This window comes from Cyclopterus lumpus, chromosome 7 (genome assembly GCF_009769545.1).
Source record: "Cyclopterus lumpus isolate fCycLum1 chromosome 7, fCycLum1.pri, whole genome shotgun sequence".
Taxonomy (NCBI): Eukaryota; Metazoa; Chordata; class Actinopteri; order Perciformes; family Cyclopteridae; genus Cyclopterus; species Cyclopterus lumpus.
The window spans coordinates 14629843-14652069 of NC_046972.1; the positions used below are offsets into that span (position 1 = coordinate 14629843).

Genomic DNA, 22227 nt, shown 5'->3' on the forward strand with positions numbered 1-22227 from the left:
TGCACATGTGTGCAAATAGTACATTATTCTATTCTATATTCTATCTTCCAGAAATATAAGCTGACACACGTACGATGCAGTGTACGGTTAGTTACCCCTTTGGCCTTTTTTGTCCAGGGACAAGTCCGTCCACCTTTTCCCCCCGGATGGGGTTAATGAAAGTTGCACTTTGACTCTGTGTTTATATTAATAATATCTCTCCTGCCCGGAGATTACGTGTGATAAAGATTACAGTGAACTTGCACTTCAACACACATGTCTAGTTGCTACGTCTCTGTGACCGTGTGGTCTCTCTTTCAGCTGTGGGCATCCAGATGAAACTGGAGTTCTTTCAGAAGAAATTCTGGACAGCCAGCAGACAGGTACACACACACAAACACACCCTGAATGGTAACATATTCACATGTACAACACAAGCACATTGGTACCTAAATAACCTATTCTAACTTTGCAAACTGCACTGCCAAATAAAAGTAGTTTAAACATACATACAAAATAAACAAAACAAGTCAAGTCTATTTGAAAAAATAGTATTGGCTTTTTCATAAATCATCCTTTTGTTTTATGTGAGTTTGTACTTTAATAATAACTTCATCCCAAGTCAAGTATTTAATGATTCAAGGACCCACAACATCTTTTTGGATTGTTTGGTTGAACTTTTAACACTTAAAGGTCATCAGTCTGTTTCAGTCCATTTATTTATTCAAAAAGGATTTTGTAAGGCAGTTACAGGTTTTCAGCTGACAAAAGAAATTCTATGAATCTAGCCCAAATATTTGGTGTGACACCCAGATACACAATGCAGATGTATTGTTTTTATCGTACAGTGTGCAGCTTTGGATGGGAAATGCTCCATAAGCTGTGATGATGAGGTTGGTCAGCCTTCCTTTTCTCCATCAACTATACAGGATTCGGTCACTTTTACTTCGTACAAATGATTTAACACTTTGTTTTATATTTACCAGAACATTAACTGCTACCTCATTGACAACAACGGTTTCGTTCTGGTAGCGGAGGACTATACTCTGGTAAGACACTGACACATAAAGAGGCACATACACATAGAGCCAGATCATGCAAGATGAATGTAAAAGATTGCATAACAGTCAAAGCTACACATTTCATGCCAGCTAAAACAAAGGGACATTTGGATGTTTTTTTATTTCAAGAGGAGCTATTAGCGCATCAGCTTGTTCTGACACCAGCAACAGTAGGCTTTAAACATAATTGGGTTTGTGCCAAATGAGAGTATACAATGAAGTCAGATTACATCAGAGTCGACAAAGTCAGTGCATATCTACTGTACCTCTTGCATTTGTTTTCCTATTATAATTAAAATATTTTCCCTGCATCACATGCATATTGTTGCTTAGTCTGCTCTCAAGGAGACACGGTGCTGCCCTAGCATATACCCTCTGCTTAGATGTCACCAGACATGCTGTCACTCTGGCTTTGTCTCATCTAGAAGCCAGACCGCTGGCTGTCACTGCCCTTCCCTTCTTCTGCTCGTTCTTTTCATGCATCGCTTACTTGCTTGCTCCCGTTGTTTATATGATCTTAATTCAGAGGTGAGGGAGCATTTAGGGTTCAACTTGTCAAATTGTTTCATTTCATTGTTGTGTAGAGATCACCGACCAAGAAGGTAACATAAATGTGAAATGTCAAAATAGTCAGTCCTATGTCTGATATGGCTAATGGAAGCTAATGGTTTGATAGCTTTGTCCCTGTGACTCAGGCATGTGACTGTGTAACAGTCTTGGATCACATTGGGCCATATGTTGAAACAATTAAAGAATACAGAAAATGGACAACATGTTGGATTTATCAAGCTTCTCGAATGTTAAGAAATCCAAACAAACAATTTAAAAATAGGAACATTATGGAGAAGGGTGGGGCAGAGCACGCAGAGTCCCTGATCAGCTTAAATCAACAATGAGAGGGTTGTTCTTTTTACAGAATGACATTTATGTGTGGGAGATTTAATTCTTAGTTCTATCCTTAAAAAGCCCAAAAGTGTGTTTGGATCATGTTTTTTTATTTGGTTGAGCAGAAGGGCGGATCAGATCATTTCACATTGTGTGATGTTGTAGGTGTGATTTAGGGTTTGTCCACTTTTGTACCTGTAAGAGCTTCTAAAGGGTTTTAAGGGGTTGAACCCTTTTGTTATGGCTTGTTATGCCTCTGCACTGGCCCCAGCCATGGCCGTATGTATATACAGACGAACACCTGGACTCAAAGGTGAACTGGTTAGTTTTTGTTGTTCATCGGTCAAGGTCACTGACCTCATGTCCGTCCCATAGTGAACACGATATCTCGAGAACATCTTGAGAAATTGTCTTCAAATTTTGCACAAATGTCCACTTGTACTCAAGGGTGAGCCGAATTGAATTTGGTGGTCGAAGGTCACGATGACCGAAGAAAACATGTTTTTCGCCATAACTCAAGAATTCATGTGGTAATTATGACACATTCCCACGAATGTCTGAAAGGGTAAAGATAAGATGAAGTGATGACATTTTGGACAGACATGAATGTAAACTGCAGAGACATACAATAGTGTGTTGGTAATTCTAGTTTTATTAAATAAAATATATTTCTCAGACAGGAAAATTCTTTGGAGAAGCAGAGGGGGCTGTAATGAGTAAGCTTCTGCAGATGGGCTCTTTCAAGAGGTAAGTATTTCAAACTGCACTTGTGTAGTTCTTTGAGTGTGTACTTATAAGTGCCGGCACAAGTGTATGTATGAGTATGTGTAAATGTATGTGCATAATATCAGGCAGGCCACAGGATGAGAGCATGTCTTCCCTCGCGCTGACAGCTCTTAACTTGGCCAATCGTGTTGAGCTATTCAGCGCTGAACTCCGACCCCTCGCTCAGCAGAGTTCTCCGTTAGGGGATTACAGCAAATCTTTTCCTGAAACGGAGGAATTAGAAGAAATTTGAAGTCACACACACAGACGCACACACGGACACATGTAGACACGTTCACACAGCTATTGCTTGTTGTGGAGCTTTGTCTCCTGGAAAACGCCAGGAGCAGTGGGTGGCGACATTCTGCAATTCATTTAGAAATGTAACCCTGAAGGATAACTTTCCCAGTATTTCAGAGTAGAAATGCAGATAATAAGTCACAGACACACTGTATATTGTAGTTTGACTGGAGTCAAACTGGTATGGTCTAGCATTTGTTGGATCTTTAGAGAACGTGGTTGCGGAGGCTTAAAAAACACATTTCCAGCACTGCAGTTGGGAAATGGGTGAGGAGATTTCAGCTATGCTGTCTCAGTACATAAAAATCATAGGTGACAAATCATGGCACAAGTAGACAACCACACCTGTTTATCATAAGGATGAAACTCAAAAGCTGCCAGCTTTGGTTTACAGTCCCACCCAAAACAAAGAGCCTACAAGTCACTGAATCTTTAATGTTGGGTGATGAGGGATTGCTTCAAATTAAGGGCGATGTATGATGATGAATGAATAATATGACTGTGCTGGTTAAGTATTAGCATGATGAGTAATATATATTGTATATCCTAATACTAATAAATCCAGTGGGATCTGTCCAAACCCAGTGCCATCTGTGGGGAATCAATGTGCTAAATTGAAGCACAGTTTTTGTCTTGAGAAAACAAAACAAAAAAAGACATTTTCAAGTGTGACACTTAAAGTTTACACCAAGCAGCCAGCTTGGATTTATCCATCAGCATCAAGACTGCAGATGAAGATATAATATTTTGAGTTTCCTTTGGATTATCCATCTTTACAAACAAACAAATAAGAGAAATCAATAAAAATATTGAACATGATGTTATGCTCCCATGCAAAGCAACTCACACTCATATGCAGCAGTCACACACCCATGCAAACGCACACTCGTACTCATAGACAGATATTGCATTAGTCTAAGTTTGCTGCTAACACCATTATGTGGCCTGGCTTAGTGCTAATTGGTTCCTGGCGGTGTGTTGGAGCCGTGTGTCACCGGTACTATGACTGAGGTTTGAACATCGCCCAGGGCTGCGGATAGACTGGGCCCACTCAGACATCACACTCATGCACATGTCAAGTATATAGGAACTTGTCCACAGGCTATGAGAAAGAGCACACTGTGTGTGTGTGTGTGTGTGTGTGTGTGTGTGTGTGTGTGTGTGTGTGTGTGTGTGTGTGTGTGTGTGTGTGTTAGGAACCCCATGAATAACCTCACCCAGACAGACCTAGACCTCACACCCTCAGGGTCTACTAAGCCCTTAAATCCTCTGATATCCACCTCAAATATCCCCCCAAATCATCCACACACACACACACTCACACACACCTTCCTACATCACTTTGAGGAACCTCTCAGGGAGCTCTCGGCTTTCAGTTGCTTTCCTTTTTCCGTTCTTGCCACATCCATCCGATATATTATCCGTAGGTAAAGCGTCAGTTAAAGCAGAGCTTTCCATCCCGCTCCCACACAGCAGTTCAAAAGGCCCCGCAGGCATGTAACAGTACAGATAACGTGTGAATCAAGACTTATGTCACCTTATCTGGGCTATATTTCCAAATGCATTTTGTGTCTTATGAAACCATTCAATCTATCTTAAACTCAATTTATGTCTGTCTCTGGCCGTCTCTGTCTCACCCGCTGTCCTCACTTTTCTATCTTTATCTACTCAGGGTCACTCTGTATGACTACCAGGCTCTATGTTGGGTTTTTTCAGAAAGTAGTGACAGTGGACACACACTGTTGGATGTGAGTACTGCATTTTTTACACTCCGTTCCACTTCGTTGCACATACGATGCAAAGTTGGGACTGTGTATATATGTTTGTGTCTAATCAATATTTCCTCTTTCTTTTTTTTCTTTAGCCTTACTTTGCTTTCTTCTCCATCGTAAAGTGGATCCTGACTGAGATTGTCATGTAAGACTTCTGTGTATGTCAAAGTGTCTTTTGTCTGTAATAGCATGTGATTTTGAGAACTTATATGGCTATGTATAATCTGTATGATTGTTTACGAGTCCTTTCACATGCACGTTGACGTGATCATCAGTGATCATGAGCGGTAATGGATACCTGATGTTTTCTGTAGCGTGGGTATTCCTGTGATGCCATGTTGTGGTTGCGGAGTCTTCCTGGGTGGTCTGTTGTCGCCACAGTGTATCATGTGAGGATACAATCGTCAGTGTCACAGTGCAGGCAATTGTGTGTCTTTGAAATATAATGATCTTTTGATTCATGTTTTTCATTTTAAATTTATGTTTTACTTAAAATTCAATTAAAATATTAATAGTACCATATGAGTGAGCGAACTCATCTGTGTATGGTCAGAAGGGAAAAAATAACCAAATCATCCGTAGAGACAAAATGATTCATTATTAAATTAATAAAAGACCACCTGACTAGCAATAATTTAAAAATCCCTGTAGATATGTAACACTCACTAATTGGAATGAATGACTTTGAGGCATCTAAGAAGCATACAAACATGATGGATTTACTGTATAAATGACAATGAGAAAACAATTAATATCCACACCATGGTTTCTTTTAAAACATAAACTTTGTTCTTTTAGGAAAATAAACAATTTCCTGACTGTAGTTCTTGAGAAACCTTTATAGTGTGGGTAAAAAGTGGTTGAAATTCAGTCGAGAGTGAAGCAGTATGTATTATATCAGCATTTGTTGGAGTGTATTGTTATGGTCGATGTCTTCTCCATATTTAGATTCCTGGTGGAGTTCAACTTGTACAGCTGGTGGTACTCTGACCTCACAGCTAAAGGTAAGAGCTTATTCTCTGTGTGTCTGAAGCATATTAATGTGAAAGTATGCAGCTTAGACTCTAATTGTAATAATTATAAGTTTATAAGCAAATAATATTGTTTAATATGTAATAATAATACAGTCCTAATAAATATGGCGTTGGGCATGCACCCACCATGGCTCATCATATTTTATTTTTAATGTCTGTCGTAGTCACAATTGCATACATTCTGAATGCTAAAGAATTTTTAATTCTCAATTAATAATAACGCTTATCAATAGTTATAATATGGCTAGAGAAAGAATCAGGATTATTATTCTCTTTGTACATTTGTCTAATTGTAAATTGTTAAGATTTGAATAACTATGCATTTTGTACAAATATTGTTGTAAAAACAAACATCAACAGATTTTCGCTGTAACCAATATTGAAAATAAATAAATAAAAAAAGTTGCAGCACCCATTATAGGCTTCTATTTCCATGGTCAAAGGGGTCTGGGTATCTTTATGGTGTTACATTTTCATTATTCAGAAACAGAAATAAAAAGGTTAAAAAAAAGAAATGTTTCCATTGCCAGAGAGATAAATAAATAGTATAACCCTAAAACAAACCAAAGAAATAACCCAAAAACTATTTTCTTGGAAACTGGAAGATTTTCTTCTTCTCTCATCGTTCCTAATCATCAACTATTTAAAGTTAACGTAATTGCATTTCATCTCATGGCGTATGTCTCGATATTACCATGTGCAGCATGCATAACACCTAATTTTCCAGTTTCTGAAACATGTGTTTTTTTAATAATAGTTTTTGCAGTTCACTTTCCTGTCTATCAAAGACTAAAAAGGAAATTAAGCAAATTTTCAATCTTACATCTCATCCATAAAACATTAATGTTTTGGGGAAGGACAATCAAAATGCTGTTTTTTTTCTCCTTATTTTTATTTTCATATCTAAAATCTATAATCCCAAAATGAAAACATACACTTAGGCATACCATCCTAATACTTGAGTGCACATGGAACAAATTGAATTGCGTACAGAATAAACAACCAGTGTCCTCAACACTGACCTCACTGTCTACATCTTCACCATCGCTCCTCTATTTCCTCTCCGTCTGAGTCAGTGTGGCCACTGCAAAAACAGAATAAAAAGGCACAATCCAAAACCTAGTGGAAGTAAAAATGGCAGAACACGTGATTGCCTCAAGTGACCTCAGTGTGAGAGGCCGTGTGTGTGTGTGTGTGTGTGTGTGTGTGTGTGTGTGTGTGTGTGTGTGTGACTACACACATTTGTATTTGTTTGTGTGTCCAGAGGCGGTTATACTTGATGGTTTTATGATCTGTACGGATGTATGTCATATTGGTAGTGGTGGGAAGCAATATCCGCTTTGTAACAGGAGGCAAAAGGCTTCTATTTCTTTATTTTCTCACTCAGTCTATATGTCTCTCCTTCTCTGGTTTTATGTCTCAACCTTTCTTTTTTTGTGTCACTTTCTTCCACAAACTCACGCACATTCTCATATGATTACCGCCAAGCTACGAGCGCCGTGATGCCTTATGCTTTATGGTGTGTTGAATACAGTTTGCCTGTCTGAAATTAAAGCCGCACTAAGCGGCATCATATAGTGGTATTAATTCTAGCCAAAACTAATATGAAAATATTTTGTGTGTGAATGTGAGCAAGGGGAGAGGGGGAAAGAACCACAAAATGAAAGTCGATAAAATGCTTTCCTTGCACACTCTTATCCCGAATGAAGTGAAGCTGGGCATCGCTGCTCGCCAAGCAGTGAAGACAATTTCACAGCTGGCTAGCCTCAGGTCTTAGCAGCACTTTCTATATCTTTTTACAATAGAGACACAGACCTGTGACACACAGCTGAAACACCCCAATTTATCAGCCTGTAACCCAATCTACACAGCCTCTCAGCCTGAACTAATCCCAGACGTTTATACATGTAGGCTGCGTTTCTCACAAGCTTATAATTTATATACAACTGCGAACACACTCTCTTTTTTTCACACAATGATACTGCACTGCTGACATCCAGTAATTAAATGTCTCCATTCAAATCACACATGTAATCCACCATCTTTAGAAAACTGTTCCGTAAAAAATATGTGAGAAGACCACCCTGAAAAAGTTAGAAATAAATAAATAAAACCACATTGGTTCAAATGTTTATATTTTATTACCCAAATTAGATTGGCATACCCTCTCCCCCCCTTTCCATCCTGTAGTATTGTTTCAATCCTCTGGGTGGCAGGAGAGTTCAAGCAATTTTGTATAAATGGCTGGTCCAGATTTACACTGCAAATATCTCCAGCAGGACAAAAGTCAGCTCTGGTTCAGAAGTGCTGCTTTCTTTCAAACGTTTGTATTTACAAGGATGTGGTGTGTTTAATTGTTTGCTTTCAATCTATTTGCATTTACATATTTTAAATATGTATTTGACTTTTCCATGACTTCCTCATCCAATTTCTTTCTTTTTCTCTCTCTTTCTGCTTTCAGCTCAGCGGAGGGGTCGAACCATGCAGGTACCATGTGACACAGAGTACCCAGCCTTTGTCTCCGAGAGAACCATCAAAGAGAACATGGGCAACGTTGACTGTGACGGCTGCATCAAGTATGAGACACACACATGCAGACACATGTGAACACACATTAACAGCACACTAACAACAACAATGTAAATATCTGCCTATTGTTCAGTAACACATATAAATCAGTGGGCCACAATGTTTCATAAAACAAGCTAACGATGAAAAATGAATCATCCTGTTAACTCTCATCATGGCAAAGTATTTTTTTTATCTCTGTAACCCCTGATGATGAGAAACACATTTAATTCATTTGTTGTCTGCTGAAAACACTTTTATCCAGGCGATCCATCAGAGACACACACACACACACACACACACAGACACTCACACACAGACACTCACTCTCTCTCCTCCGGCAATTTGAAATACAAGGCATTTAGAGATGAGGGAGAGTGGTGGAAAAAAAGGCTTCCTTTAAAAATGGGAAAATGAGTGTGGTCCCCATTAACAATTTGGGCTTTTCTGTCAGGCAATTGTGGGGTGTTCTCTGGATCTCTCCAATGGGCCCTTCATTGCTCCCAGCTGTGGGCTCAGAACCCAGTATGTGTGTGTGTCTGTGTGTCGATGTTTTCCTTGTGTGTCTGCTGCCGGTAGAGCCCCACGAGGTCAGCAGGGTAACCACTGCCCTGGGTGCTGGGAGTAAAATGTGGTTGGGGATGCAGTCACACTACAAAACACACATACTGTATACACGCACACACACACCACACACACACGCACATACACAGCACCCACTCACACACACCCGCACACACATGAATGGCCTCATCTCCAATGATGACACCAGAAATGGGATTAGCGGGCAGGCCCATGAGAAACCCTGAGAAACATGTTGCCTTCAAATAAATCCTTTTTAAAAAACAATGAATTTGACAAAGTAAAATGGAGTTTTTATTTGCGTTATATGGAATTTTATAGCTCACATTAGTAATAGAGGATATTGGTGATAAACATCTGTTTCACGTTACAGGCTGACTGAGGCCTTTCTCTCATATTTTCATTGGGACACGTGTGTGTGCTTTATGCTCTAGGAAATATGCCCTAAGCGTTTGCCTGCTAAGCCTCTCTTTACTGTATTTTGACTGTGTGTGCACGTGATGCCGGTATTTGTATTTGCACATTACTTCCTGATATCTAGCGAATGATATAATAGCGTAAATGGCCCTATAAGATGATGTAACCTCCATTAATGCATAGCTAACCTCTCTAGACTGTAACATGAGATGTAGGATGAAGAGTGTGTCTCTAACCAGAGAAAGTCTTCAAGGGGACTATTACCGACATTACTCACATCCATATATCCTACCTCGCCCCATGCTCCTTTGCTTCTTCTCGACCGTCCCAGACGAGCAAAAGAGATAATTTTAAAATTGCAGATAAAGATAAAGCTTCGACGCTACAGTAGACGTGGTTTTGTTTGTTAGAGATTCTTGAACTGCATCTCTCTCTTTATCCCCGTCAAACAAATAACGATGATATTGTGGAAATATTTGTTAATATTATCATGCAGTCACTTCCAACAGGCAATGTTTGCTACTTTGACAGAACTTTTTTTAACATTTGAAGGCCCCGGTTGCACCAGAGAAGTGTTTTTTTAATAAACAGTATTAAAGAACAGTAAAAAAAAAGTTTACAAAAATTGGTATAGTAGTTTTTAAAGGATTTTGATTTGATAATTTGTTTTTGATAATACATGTTACATGTTAAATTAAGTTAATATTTTATATGCGTACATTTTTAGATTTCACTTTGATAAGTACTGTAAATCCAATTGTCCAATTCATATATTTTTATTTCATTTTTAGATTTGTAATGTAATGTCTCTTTTTACTTTTTGTTTTAAGCTTTATGCTGAATTTGTGCCAACCACTGCCTTAATTTAAAAATCTGTAATAGAGCCATTCCAAATATACTGTATATTGGAATCATGTAGAATGTCTAGGCTTAAAATGTGAATACTGGAATAATGGTGCACAGTTTCCCTAAAAGTAATGAGACAAATGAAAATATAATTACAGCATTGTTCTGAGAACTCAGTCAGTTTGGTGAGTTTTTATTGGAGAAAATTGAACTCATTGAATTAGTAATTCTCAAATTACACACAATAATTACTGGTCAAATGTCCCAACTGTGATGACAGATATTTCTGATAACCATACAATGCATGCTGTTATGGTTAAGTTATGTAACAATTCAATTATTGTAAAAATCTGAACATTCTGTACGTCCTGTCGGTAGAAAGAATTTGCCTCGGTTCTGCATCAAAAGTAAAGCATATGTTAAGCATAATGTATTGTGAAATGTTATCATCTTTGCTCCAACTGCTAAAATGAGCTTTAGTACAGTTGGCTCTGTAAAAATAAAAAAAAAACGTCTTTATGATCAAAAAGTGTTGTAATGCAGTGCGATTTTTTAGCAGCTTCTGCTCCAGATTTTGTGATGTGTTTTGTCAGAACTTTAATAAGAGGACATGATCTGTCACCACGTCTTTGTGTGTGTGTATACATCTGTCTAATCCCTGGTTTCATTCTCTGTTACTGCACTATATCTTTATTTATCTGGGCCTCGATGTCACTCACTGTCACTCTTTGTCGTTCTCTATCTTTACTCAGAGAAACGTATTGGATGTTTTTACTGTCCGTGTGCTTCTGAAAGAGAGAGAGAGTATGCTTGACTGTCTGTCTCTATCTCTATATCATGCACACCCTTGTGTGGGTTGAAAAGTGTGCCTCCATATGCGGTATAGTGCTCCTTTTCCCAACACTGGTTATGTTCAAGGCCAGCAACTGTGCTGTCAGGATGTCTTTTTCTCCAGGAACACTCTGCTTTCTATCAGTAGGCTGAGCTGGGCAGGCCCCGCTGTGCAGGGGTGAGCACGGATTATTACACATCAGGAGATCCCAATTTACCCTGATTGGAACTGGCATGGCCTATTTGCTCGGCTGGTTTGGTTGGGTTGGGTTGGTCATGGTGGGATAACAGTATTAAAGTGCGGTGGATTGGTGCTGCTTAGAGATTGGAGGCTGTTTGTGGTCATATTAAATTGGTCATAGTATTGAATTAGTAAGGATGAAGATATTCCTATAGGTCTGCTATGATGGTCTTTGGTCAGGTCTTTCCCTCTTTGTCTTACTTCCTCCTTCACAAGAGTTGATAAAATGCATGTGTGTATTTCTGCATTTGTGTGTGTCCTCTGAGTCAAATGTGCAAGTTCTCATACGGGTCTGATCACGGTGAACTTGATAAATCAACCGGCTGCGGCAGAGTAGAGGGAGGGAAAGAAGCACAAGATACAGAGAGAAAGGGTGACAGAAAAAAGAGATCATCTTTACGACTTCTATTCTTCATAAAGCTTATCCACGGTCATAAATCACTGGCCAGGAAGCTGAGGCGAGGCCTGATCTCTCAGGCCAGTAAAACACAACCATGAGAAGCTATAAGCACAAAAGTGTGGTTCCCATTTGTCTCCCCTTGCTGTGTTTTATATTCTGCAACACTTCATTGATGCTCGACTTGGATAGGTTATAACAAAGACAGAAGGGAAGGAAGGGAAAAAAAATTAGGAAGAGAAGGGGATGGAGAAGAAGTATGTGTGCATATTTAATATGTGTCTGTCGATGTGTGTCTGTCGATGTCTCTGTGTGTTTATTGACAGCTGGCAGTCAGACAAGTCATCTGCTTGACATGCATCAAGTGGAGTCGCTTTACTGCATCTCCCCTCCACCGAGGGAGAATGTGAACACTCATAATATTAATACTCTGACACACATGGAAATGTACATCATGCCTATGCACCTTGTCTACTTGCCAATTCAACTCTCAATCCTCCCTGGCTCCCTCTCTCTTCTTCCTTCCTCATCTTTTTTGTTGTTTCTGGCTGTCTGTGCTGTGATTGGCAGGTCATTTGTGATCCAGCAGATCCCCAGCAGTAATCTCTTCATGGTGGTGGTGGACAACAAGTGTGACTGCAGCATGTTTGAGCCAATCACCATGGACCCCATCGAAATCATGTATATCCTTGACAGGTCAAACACTGGGATCAAAATAACAATATCACCGGATTTTGTTTCTTTAACAGTGAAGTATATTCTCTTCCACCTTATGAGCTCCGGTGTCACAATACTGTCATTATAGCCTCTACATGTCCAACAATGTTGCAGGGATGTAAATAGCAAAGGGCATTTTAATTTGTGGGGAGGTCTTTGGGGAGTTTGTTTGCCCTCTATCCTTTTGGTAATGAAAGAGATGAGAGCATTATGAGGGTCAAGATCTGAAGGCTTTGAGACAGCACTCTACTATTCAGTACAGTTCATTTTTATTGACAGATTCAAAGTATGTCAGAAAAACACAAGCAACAATACATACATAACAATTAACCATTACCACTTTTGATAAAAGAAAGTAATGCTAATGTTTGTGTGCGTGTGTGTGTGTGTGTGTGTGTTTGGACTGTGTTAGACAACCCCACTGCGATGAGATACTGATCAATAGCAGCCACAGCTTGAGCTGGATTCTCTTACGATGTGTACTGTATATACTGTACATATACACCCGTGTTTATTTTGTTGTGGATTGCTTACTGTAGGATAAAGCCTGCAACAAAAAAACACAGCAAACGTTGCACAGTGTGCTTTTTTTTTATTACCTCCTACATAAGAACTCAAAAACATATTTTCCTTCCCTTCATACAACTGAAATACACTCCAGCAGGAAAACACATTGTCTGTTATTGACTTAACTTCAGTTGCACATAATGAGTCTCTCAAGTGCGAGAGGTTGAAGATGCAAAAGGACAGGAGGCGCCCAGATACCTGTCACCCTTTTCACCCAGAGGTATTCACTCCACATACACTGCACACACACAGTTCACTCACTATGATAGTACTTTCTTTCATAATATATCACCTGCAAATTCTGCTTTTGTATTTTATTAAAGTATTTCAGATATGTCCATATCCTGACCCCCACCTACTTTCTCTTTAGGAGAACTCAATGGAGTGTGGAGAAGCCATGGGTCTCACCCCGTCTCTCGCAGCAACACTGCTCTGTGTCTTCCTAGCCCTGTTCCCTAGGTGACCAGAGCTGGCGAAGCCTCTCCATCCAGATCTTGATTTGGATCCGCTTGACTCGGCATGCAAAAGAATCGCAACAATGCCACAGAAAAAAGACACTTCTGCCCCTCATAAAACTGTGCCCAATTCCAACTCACCACCAACAAATCCCCTAGCCCTGATGTACCCCCCTACAAGACACCTATATGAAAGGACTGAATATGGATAGCTATTACAGCTGCTACATAGTGACCATTAGGGTGCTTTAGCAATATCACATGAGCTGCACGGAGAGGTCATTGGGGAGATACAACGTTTTGAACATAGTAATAATGCCAACAATGCACATATTAGCTTAAAAATTGCACAAGTTGTCCAGTAAAACCCACTGACATTCACACCACTATGTTCACTCCTTTTAGGTAGCAGCTAAGGGCCGGGGTCTGGAGCTGGGCTTGGAACTGGGCATTAGAGCCACGTAACACCCGGTTGGAGAGAGACAGGTGCACCGTTCCCTGGCCCACTCTGAATTGTAATGGACAATAATGATTCTGAAGATTGAAAAAAATATAATACTGAAGATGAAGATGATTATATGTGGCTGGGGTCGTAATAAAATGTTTGTCAATGATCCTTTTTTTCATGATGGGAAAAAAAAAGTTCTAGTCTATATGGAGAAAAAAATATATTTTATTTATGATTTGCAAGTGATACCCATAAACTGTGACTATGAGATTTTGAGTCCTCTGATGTGAGTGGTTGTTAATATTTGAGCTTTGCCTTATTGAACAATATTGGTCCTGTTTGTGTACTTTTTAAATAAAATGATGTTTAAAATTGATGCTGTTGTTGAAGCCATGTTGTTGAAAGACTCTTAGCAAAGCAGGTCTTCAATAGAACAATGGCGTTGATATATAAGCATCAGTTTTCATCCTTATAGACTGTTCTATTGTTGTTGGCAGAGTAAGACTAAGTGGTTGGCTGCAGAGATGTGCGTGACTGCACACATACATGTATCTGTATGAGAGCACCATTCACTCATCTGCCATTCATGTAACCCTGTGCTCCAGAGGCCTATCCCCACATAAAGATAGACAATAAAGACTATGACACCGGAATCATAGACCAACCACAACACACATCTGTATTTGTTTAGGAAATAGACACAAAAATCTCTTCTTTTTTTGTTACACATGAATGCAAGAATAGGATTCAACAGGATCAGAATCAGAACCTTTTATTGTCAAGTATGTTTTCACATACAAGGAATTGTCATGGCGGGTGGTGGAGTGACAAGTGTATTTAAAGTGAAGACTTACATGTATTTAAGTGTATTTAAGTGAATTTAAGTGAAGAATTAGGTGATGTGAAGAATTAAGTGATGTGCAGGGGAGTGACCGGAAGGAAATTGTCCTGAATGAGCACCAACACACCGAGGCCGCCATCTTGAATTATGTGCCATGCCAGGCTAACTCGTATGGGTTTGTATGTGCGTACAGGGGAGCACAATAACAGTAGTTCTCACATAACCAGTGCCGGCAGGAAGCCGCTCTGCTGTGGTCTTGATGTCAACACCAAGGTCCCTTTGGTCAACAACGGGACCTGCTATTTCTTCCTCTCTATTCCCACCTCTCGACCAGCCAGCTCTAACCACAACTTCCTCCTCCACGGACAAGGTAATTCTCACCATGCCAGTGGTTTAATCTGGTTTCTATTGTTTTATTGATCTTTTCCCTTGAGCAGAACTGTTTCACTCTAATCATTTCCAGTAGAATGTGCTCTTCCTCTTTCTGTGGCCCAAAGACTTGCTGGTGGGTCATTTATAACTGAATAATGGGATTGGAGCTGTTTTGGGTCACAAATCCAATCCGGTCTGTGATTCCTTCCTGTTTGCCAGATAAGTTATGGAAAGTGTATCTAATGTGTGTACAAAAGCCAGACGTGGGAAAGCAATCTTCTTTCTGAGTTACAATGGCAGCTCTCATGCCATTCCGGTTTCCTGTGACTGATAAATGCTCATCTATGTTTTCTTTAAGCTGTTTTCTCCGCTCACTGGAAGGGTAAACATAACACACACAGATGCTTTAAGACATTCTTTTAAAATATCTCCCTGCACTCTGCTCATGTGCGCTCGTCACGCTGGTTGGAAGGAGATTCAGCTACTTGACTTTTTGTAATTATTTTGTTCAGTGTCAAACAGTACAAAGAATAGAAGGAAATACATGTGTTGAAGATCCATTCAAAAACAGAATTTTATGGAAACATAAATGTCTTTACAGGTTGGGCTAAGCACACAAATGTTCATTCGGATGCCAGTTCACACCTTTAACCCCCGTCCATCAAAGGAGGCATACTCAAAGTCGACATGAATGCGAGAAACATCACTGAAAGTATTATGAGAGTGTCCACATTCTTTTCCAATGATCCAATTTACATGGCTGTTTGTGGTGGGAAGGAACCCCTGAGAGAGGAGTCACTGATCACTGGGACACAATGACCTGAAGGTGCCCTGAAAAAGACACGCATCCATCAGCACTCACACCACTCTAACCCTGTTTGCTTACCATTATCTTGACTGCATGAGAAATCTCTTTTGCTATTATGCCGGAAGACAAAGATGACAGTGAAACACACATATATTCACACATTCAAACATTAGTGCAAACATCCACATGCATTAACACAAACACATATATGAACACAACATATACACCGAGAAGGGGTCACACATAGGACAAAGCTTTTGGGGTTACCTTGGATGGAGTGGATAACATTGGAGGTTTGCATTGAGGACCACAGATATGTTTAAATGGAAAAGATCCTGAGCAACTGTACCACACCAGGACCACACCAGGACCACACACAGGCCCGGTGAACACAACATGGGCCTGTGTGTTAAGTCAAGACAAGCTGGGAAAACATATGTACGGTTCTTTCGGCATTCCACGGGGTGACTAACAACATTTCAGCTCTGCAACTCATTGTGCTTGTATTCTTGTGTTTGCCTAAAGGCTTACAGTAGTGAATATGTAATTTTAGAGAAACAATGACCAGAACGAAATTATGATTTCTTTCTTTTATAGATTGTGTATTTGCGGCATCATTGCCATTCTTTTTCTTCTTTTTCCTCTAAGCATCTTCTCCTCATCTCTGTCCCTTGTTTACCACCTTCTCCACACTCCTTTACCTTTTTTTTCCTGCTGCTCTGGCCACATGCTCACTGGCTGTAGCGGTGATAATGACCAGACCACTCGACTACCTCACCCACACATGCATGTACCCACGCACACACACACACACACACACACACACACACACACACACACACACACACACACACATCACAGACGAAAACCGAACCAAACCCCAAAGGCAATTTGTCCCTGCACGTGCCAGGAGACGCGTTGCTGCCAAGGTTGAGAGGTGCCAACTGAAAACATACTCTCTTAACACATGCTCTCATACACAGATATAGTTGTGCACCCCATGCTGCGACAGGAAGAATAGCCTTCAGTACTTATGGACCTCTTGGTGAGCTGGAGGACCTGACAGCCAGCTGTACTAATACCGTCTGTGTGTGTGTGTCTGTGTGTGTGTGTGTGTGTGTGTGTGCGTGCGTGCGTGCGTGCGTGCATGCGTGCGTGTGTTTGCCACACATTTGCATACCTATCCAACAGTGGACCTCAGCATCGTTAAATGTTCACCAACAGTGGTGAACTGGTAAGCAAATTGGGGACCTTTTGGAGGTTCTGCTTTAAATATTAAAATTATTTCAGGGGACCTTCAGGTATGTGCGAGTTAACGTTCATACTTAGTACGGCCTCCGCAGGCTGGAGCAAGGATTTTAACGACTCACTAACACACTTAAAGGTAGGTGTTTGAAAGGTTTTTCCAAATTTGAAAAAATAAAAAATAATAATAATCAGGGTAGAGTAAGACATAAAATAATAATTTATTTTCATTTAAGGGAATCACTCGAAACCTATTTAATGTCAGACTTTTACTTGACCTTTAAAATGTTTCAAACCCCCAAAACTCCTCTGACCAGTTATCACAAGCATGCTCCTATCAGAATGTAATTTTTTTGTTGATACGCATAACTGATATCATATTAGAATCTAAAACAAAAAATGTTAAGCTATATATAATTTCTGATACTAAAGTTCTTGATAAGTGTTTGATATTACTGTATGTAGCAAAGCAACTAATGTGTTTTCAATAAAACAGTGGTGATTCTTTTCACAATATTTGTGTCACAGGGACATGTTTAAATGTTAAAAACAATATAGTTAAATAATACATTTTTGAAAGACATTGTATCTATTCAAGTCCCTTCCCTGTCTGTTTCAGGACAGATGACAGAAGAGACATTGAAGCATCATATCAACCAGAGTTTAAAATTCCCACTTGACAACTCCTAAAAGAAAATGTAAAAAGTATTTTCTTTGCATTTCATTTTTCGTCAAAATGACTAGAAATAGTCAAAGTAGAGAATATCAGTCCACTGTTGGAAATGTAGGAATGTGGCGTGTGGCAATGGAGGAAAAAATAGGGGAAATGGTAGAGAAACAGCAACATCTCAATGTTTTTTTGCTCTGGTTAGGATTAGTACTAGTATTATATTGGGTAGAAGGCTACACATAACTTACCAGCCTGTAGTTCATCAATTCTCTTTCAGACAGGCAGCTTACCGTCTTCATCCAAATACTGAATACTACCAATACTGTACAACACCAGAACAAATCACATTCATATATTTAGCATACCAACCTGTGTTTGTCCAAACAAGCTGAGGGAGATTTTCTCTGTAGCTGTGATCTGAGCTCTGTCACCCTGTTTCTATGAAAAGCCTCATTTGGTTACACATTGCAAGCTGAGCAATGGCCTGGAGGGGCATACATATTGGCTCCCTCAAACAGGAAGTGGCTAAATGGAGACCCACGAGCCCCCTGCCTTGCCCCTGTCACTCAAATGCACCCAGGCTGTTTTTAGAGTGTGTAGGCTCTTTTAACAGAATGGACAGTCAGGAATGAGGAGAGAGGGGAGGGTAAGCAAGGGAAATGAGGAAAACTAGATTGGAGGTCAGGGAGGCAACGGAGGGAAAAGGCGGGCTGATTACACTCGAGTAGGTGGTCTCTCGATATTATTACTCAAAGCAAGCAACACCATTGGCTCTCGGCCTCGCTTTGTCCCCTGGTCTCTGTACTGGGTTTGGGATTGAGAACCGCTGTAAGTATTGTGAGCATTTTAGAGTTCCCTCGGATCACAGTTCATCAGCATCAGCATGTTTATCTTGGATGAAGGACCGATCAATGAGTTAGGAACTATTGGCTGTTGGCTCCCTCATGCCTGCTATAAATCCTTCTATGCTGATGAATGCTGATTGTTGATGTGATAATTGATGCAGTGTGTTTTTTGTACATGGCGTCTCTAGGCATGGTGTGGTTAGATCAAACTTTTATAGAAGTCTGTGTATGTGTGTGTGAGCATGTGTGTGTGTGTCCATCTGTCATGTTTGATTTGTATCTTTATACCTCAGCTGGAGAGCTGCTCCTGCTAACCCTCTATGAACTCAGTGTGGACAGGACTAAATGGTTGCTCTTATGCGTGCGTGCGTGCGTGCGTGCATGCGTGCGTGTGTGTGTGCGTACACAACTGGCCAAACTAATAACCTGCATGTTCCTTGTAGGCCTATGCATGGCCCTGGGACTTCAACGCCCATATTTTGCATAGCAGAGTAATGAAAGAAAGGCTAAGGTTACAACCACAGGCCCTGACAGAAAAGTCACTGCAGCATTATGACCTTTTTAAGCCCTAGTGTTCCCCACTCGCCCCCTCTCTCACCCTTCCCTCACATTGCCCTCCCCCACCATTACCCTCTTGACCGTAAGAACATCCAAAGCTTTGCTCTTGACATGAACCGCAGCCCTTTACCTCCTTCTGTTCTCTTTTACCATAACCACCCTCACGCCTCTTTTCTGTATCTCTGATCATTGTGCACGTGAGCACTTACGCTGACACATTTATGCTTATGCATACAGTATGCACTTCTGTGTGTGTGTTTGTGTCACGCATGTGGTCCACCTGCTCTTTCTCACCCTAACTGTCTGGAGCATTTAGAGGACATGACATCACAGCGGGGTAATCTTGGGCGCTGACGTGTGTTTTGCGATAGAGGCAGGCTGGGCTGTGATGCCGTCTGTTTGCATTTCGAGATCCACAGTCAGGGAGGGAGGCCTGGTGAGCCAGTTGATTAGGGCTCTAATTTATGTTACTATTACAGTTCCACAGTTAAAGGCCATGTTGTAATTAAAAACAATCAGGGCTGTAATTCTCTGACCGTGATCTCGCCATAGCTCAGAGGCAGTGAGTGTGTGTATGGTTGCATGCCTGTGGGTGGATATATGTGTAATTGTTATTCATGTTACTTATGAGTGGGTGCATGGAGTATATTATTAATGCACTTTGTAATCGAAAAGGCCTGCAGTGTGTCATTACTGGGAGAGGAAAAGAGGAAAATAAAACACAATCGGATTTGTCCAAAACAGTGAGAAGACAAGTGCATGAGGCAGAGGACAAGACAGACAGACCAGCTCAGAAAGCAGAAAAGTGTGTATCCATATGTGTGTGTGTGTGTGTGTGTGTGTGTGTGTGTGTGTGTGTGTGTGTGAGTGTGCAAGAGAGAGAGACACATACAAAGAGACAGTTAATTTGTTCTGTTTTTTAAAAAGAGATGTGTAGTAATCCTCCTGAAATGCTGTCATCATTTATGAATCGTGTAAGAGTAATTACACAAACGTCCACACACACACTGCACTCTTGTGACCTTGGCATTATCGTGAGCAGGTCCACTCCCTGATCCAGTCTACATCACAACATATGAAAGTGTGGTCTTTCTCCCGATTACCATGAAGAACAGAGATGAGTCCCATGTTCTCTCGAGACCTTTTGACAACTTCTCCCTGGTACTTATTTCCTCTCCACATTACTGAAACGTATTTCCTCCTTCTTCTTACTAAACCGTATTTCCTCTGCTTATCACTGGACCTTGATCTGGGGTTCTGCTTCAGTAGAGAGCAGAGCTGTCTCTGGGTCATTTAATCAAACATATCACATTTAAGCTCCTGCATGATTTTGCTGATTTCCTCTTTGCTTAACAAGAACATACACCTCATACAAAAGCACATCCCTAAAGCTGAATTAAAATAAAATATCCCCAGAGAGCAAGCTTAGCATATATACAATGGTGTAATCAGATATATAAACTCTCCAAAATCTCTCAGTCTCTGGGCTCATCACGCCACTTTCACTGCCGGTGGCAAAGCCATGGTTAAGGACACCGGATGAAGCTCCTTCAGTGCCTCCCAATCAGCTCTGAGGCCTAGAGCTGTTTATCTGAGAACATAATTCCTTTTTAAACCATTGAAACCAGCCCAACCCAGTCTCACCAGCCACATGCCTTGCTGATAGAGAAAAAATGGACCTGATTCTGATAAGTTATTTATTTATAACATGTTGGATCAGAATGGTAATTTTGGCCACCATCTGTTTATATACTTTTTTAACAGTCTCCCTCATGTAAACAATGTGTGTGGTTTGCGAGCGCTAAAGGCCTACTCCATTAAACAATCATCTCTCTGATGCTTCTAAGAAACGGTATTGCTGCGAAGGCACGAACCTAATAACCTGGTGGATAAAGTTATTCAGAGTAATTACAACTTGATGTGCAACAATGAAAATGAAAATTGTAAAAAAAAAAAATAACACAAAGTAGATGAAGAATACCCATTGCCAAATAAAATAAAATACATAATGTTACAGTAGAACAAGTAGCATAATGTAACAAGAATAGTTTACACCTTCTTAAAAGAAATGTCTTGTCTTCATATGGAAATTGCTAAACGCATTTGCTCTATGTTGGGAGAACCTCATTTCTCAATTCTTCTGCAACACTGACGATGCTGATTCAAACTGGTGTCTATTTCCAACACTACATTTACATCCTGTTCAATTATCATTGTGCCCTTTTCTTCATACACTGTCCAGGTCAAAATGTCACGTTAAATGCAGCCCTGTCTCTTAGAAACTATGTTTATATACTACCAATTTGTATTGAGTGCCAAATGGTTACATAGTATATGCAGTGTGTTGTGAGCATGAATCAGACTATAATTGTGGAGTCTTGAGTAGTTCCCAGATGTCTCCCCCAAAGCTGAAATGTAAATTACACCCTTGGGTGAAGGTGAAGTGAAGGTGAAAGAAGGCATAAATTGCTTCAGCAGGCCTCTGAATCTCTTCTTACTTATTTTTGCTTGTTGTACAGTTTTCTTAGTTGCAGCTTTATTTTGCTGTTTTGGTGGACCTCCTGGCCAACTCCCTGTCTCCACTCAATGGCCTTGACAACAGGGGCAGGTGTGTTTGTACCAGGTGTGTGTGTTCAATCACACCAGTTGCCAGTTGTGTAACCCGTCACGGTTAGCTGGTGGGGTGCACCAACAGGACCCAGCAGGCAAGTGTGCCTCTTGTCACACACACTGATCACAGTTGACAACTCCAGACTCACCTCTTATTATCAAACACACCTGTTTTACAAGCGGGGGTTCCAAGCTGAACTTAATGCTTAAAACAGGAGGCTTTGGAATGAAGAAAGCGATAGTCATCCATTGAGTCACGTCACTGAGTCATTGAGTTGACGAAACATTGTAAAAACATTGCATTGCATGGGACATACATAATACACATGCTAGTTTCTTTCTCTCCGTTTTTTCCACGTGTATATAACATTGCATGTGACATTTCAGATGCCTGTCATCCACGTCACTGTGCC

The 22227-nt window shown here is 40.4% G+C and overlaps 1 protein-coding gene across 1 annotated transcript in view; it reads left to right on the forward strand.

The window, feature by feature from the left end:
- Positions 1-14194, forward strand: part of cacna2d3a (calcium channel, voltage-dependent, alpha 2/delta subunit 3a) — a 108532-nt gene extending 94338 nt beyond the window's left edge. Inside the window, exons 27-37 of the mRNA XM_034538243.1 lie at positions 301-362; positions 828-872; positions 966-1028; positions 2602-2672; positions 4663-4738; positions 4855-4907; positions 5711-5766; positions 8258-8372; positions 12249-12361; positions 13100-13182; positions 13333-14194. Coding sequence (XP_034394134.1) covers positions 301-362; positions 828-872; positions 966-1028; positions 2602-2672; positions 4663-4738; positions 4855-4907; positions 5711-5766; positions 8258-8372; positions 12249-12361; positions 13100-13182; positions 13333-13425 — 830 coding nt within the window. The 3' untranslated portion in view covers positions 13426-14194. The remainder of the gene's footprint in view (positions 1-300; positions 363-827; positions 873-965; positions 1029-2601; positions 2673-4662; positions 4739-4854; positions 4908-5710; positions 5767-8257; positions 8373-12248; positions 12362-13099; positions 13183-13332) is intronic.
- The last annotated feature ends 8033 nt before the right edge of the window (positions 14195-22227 follow it).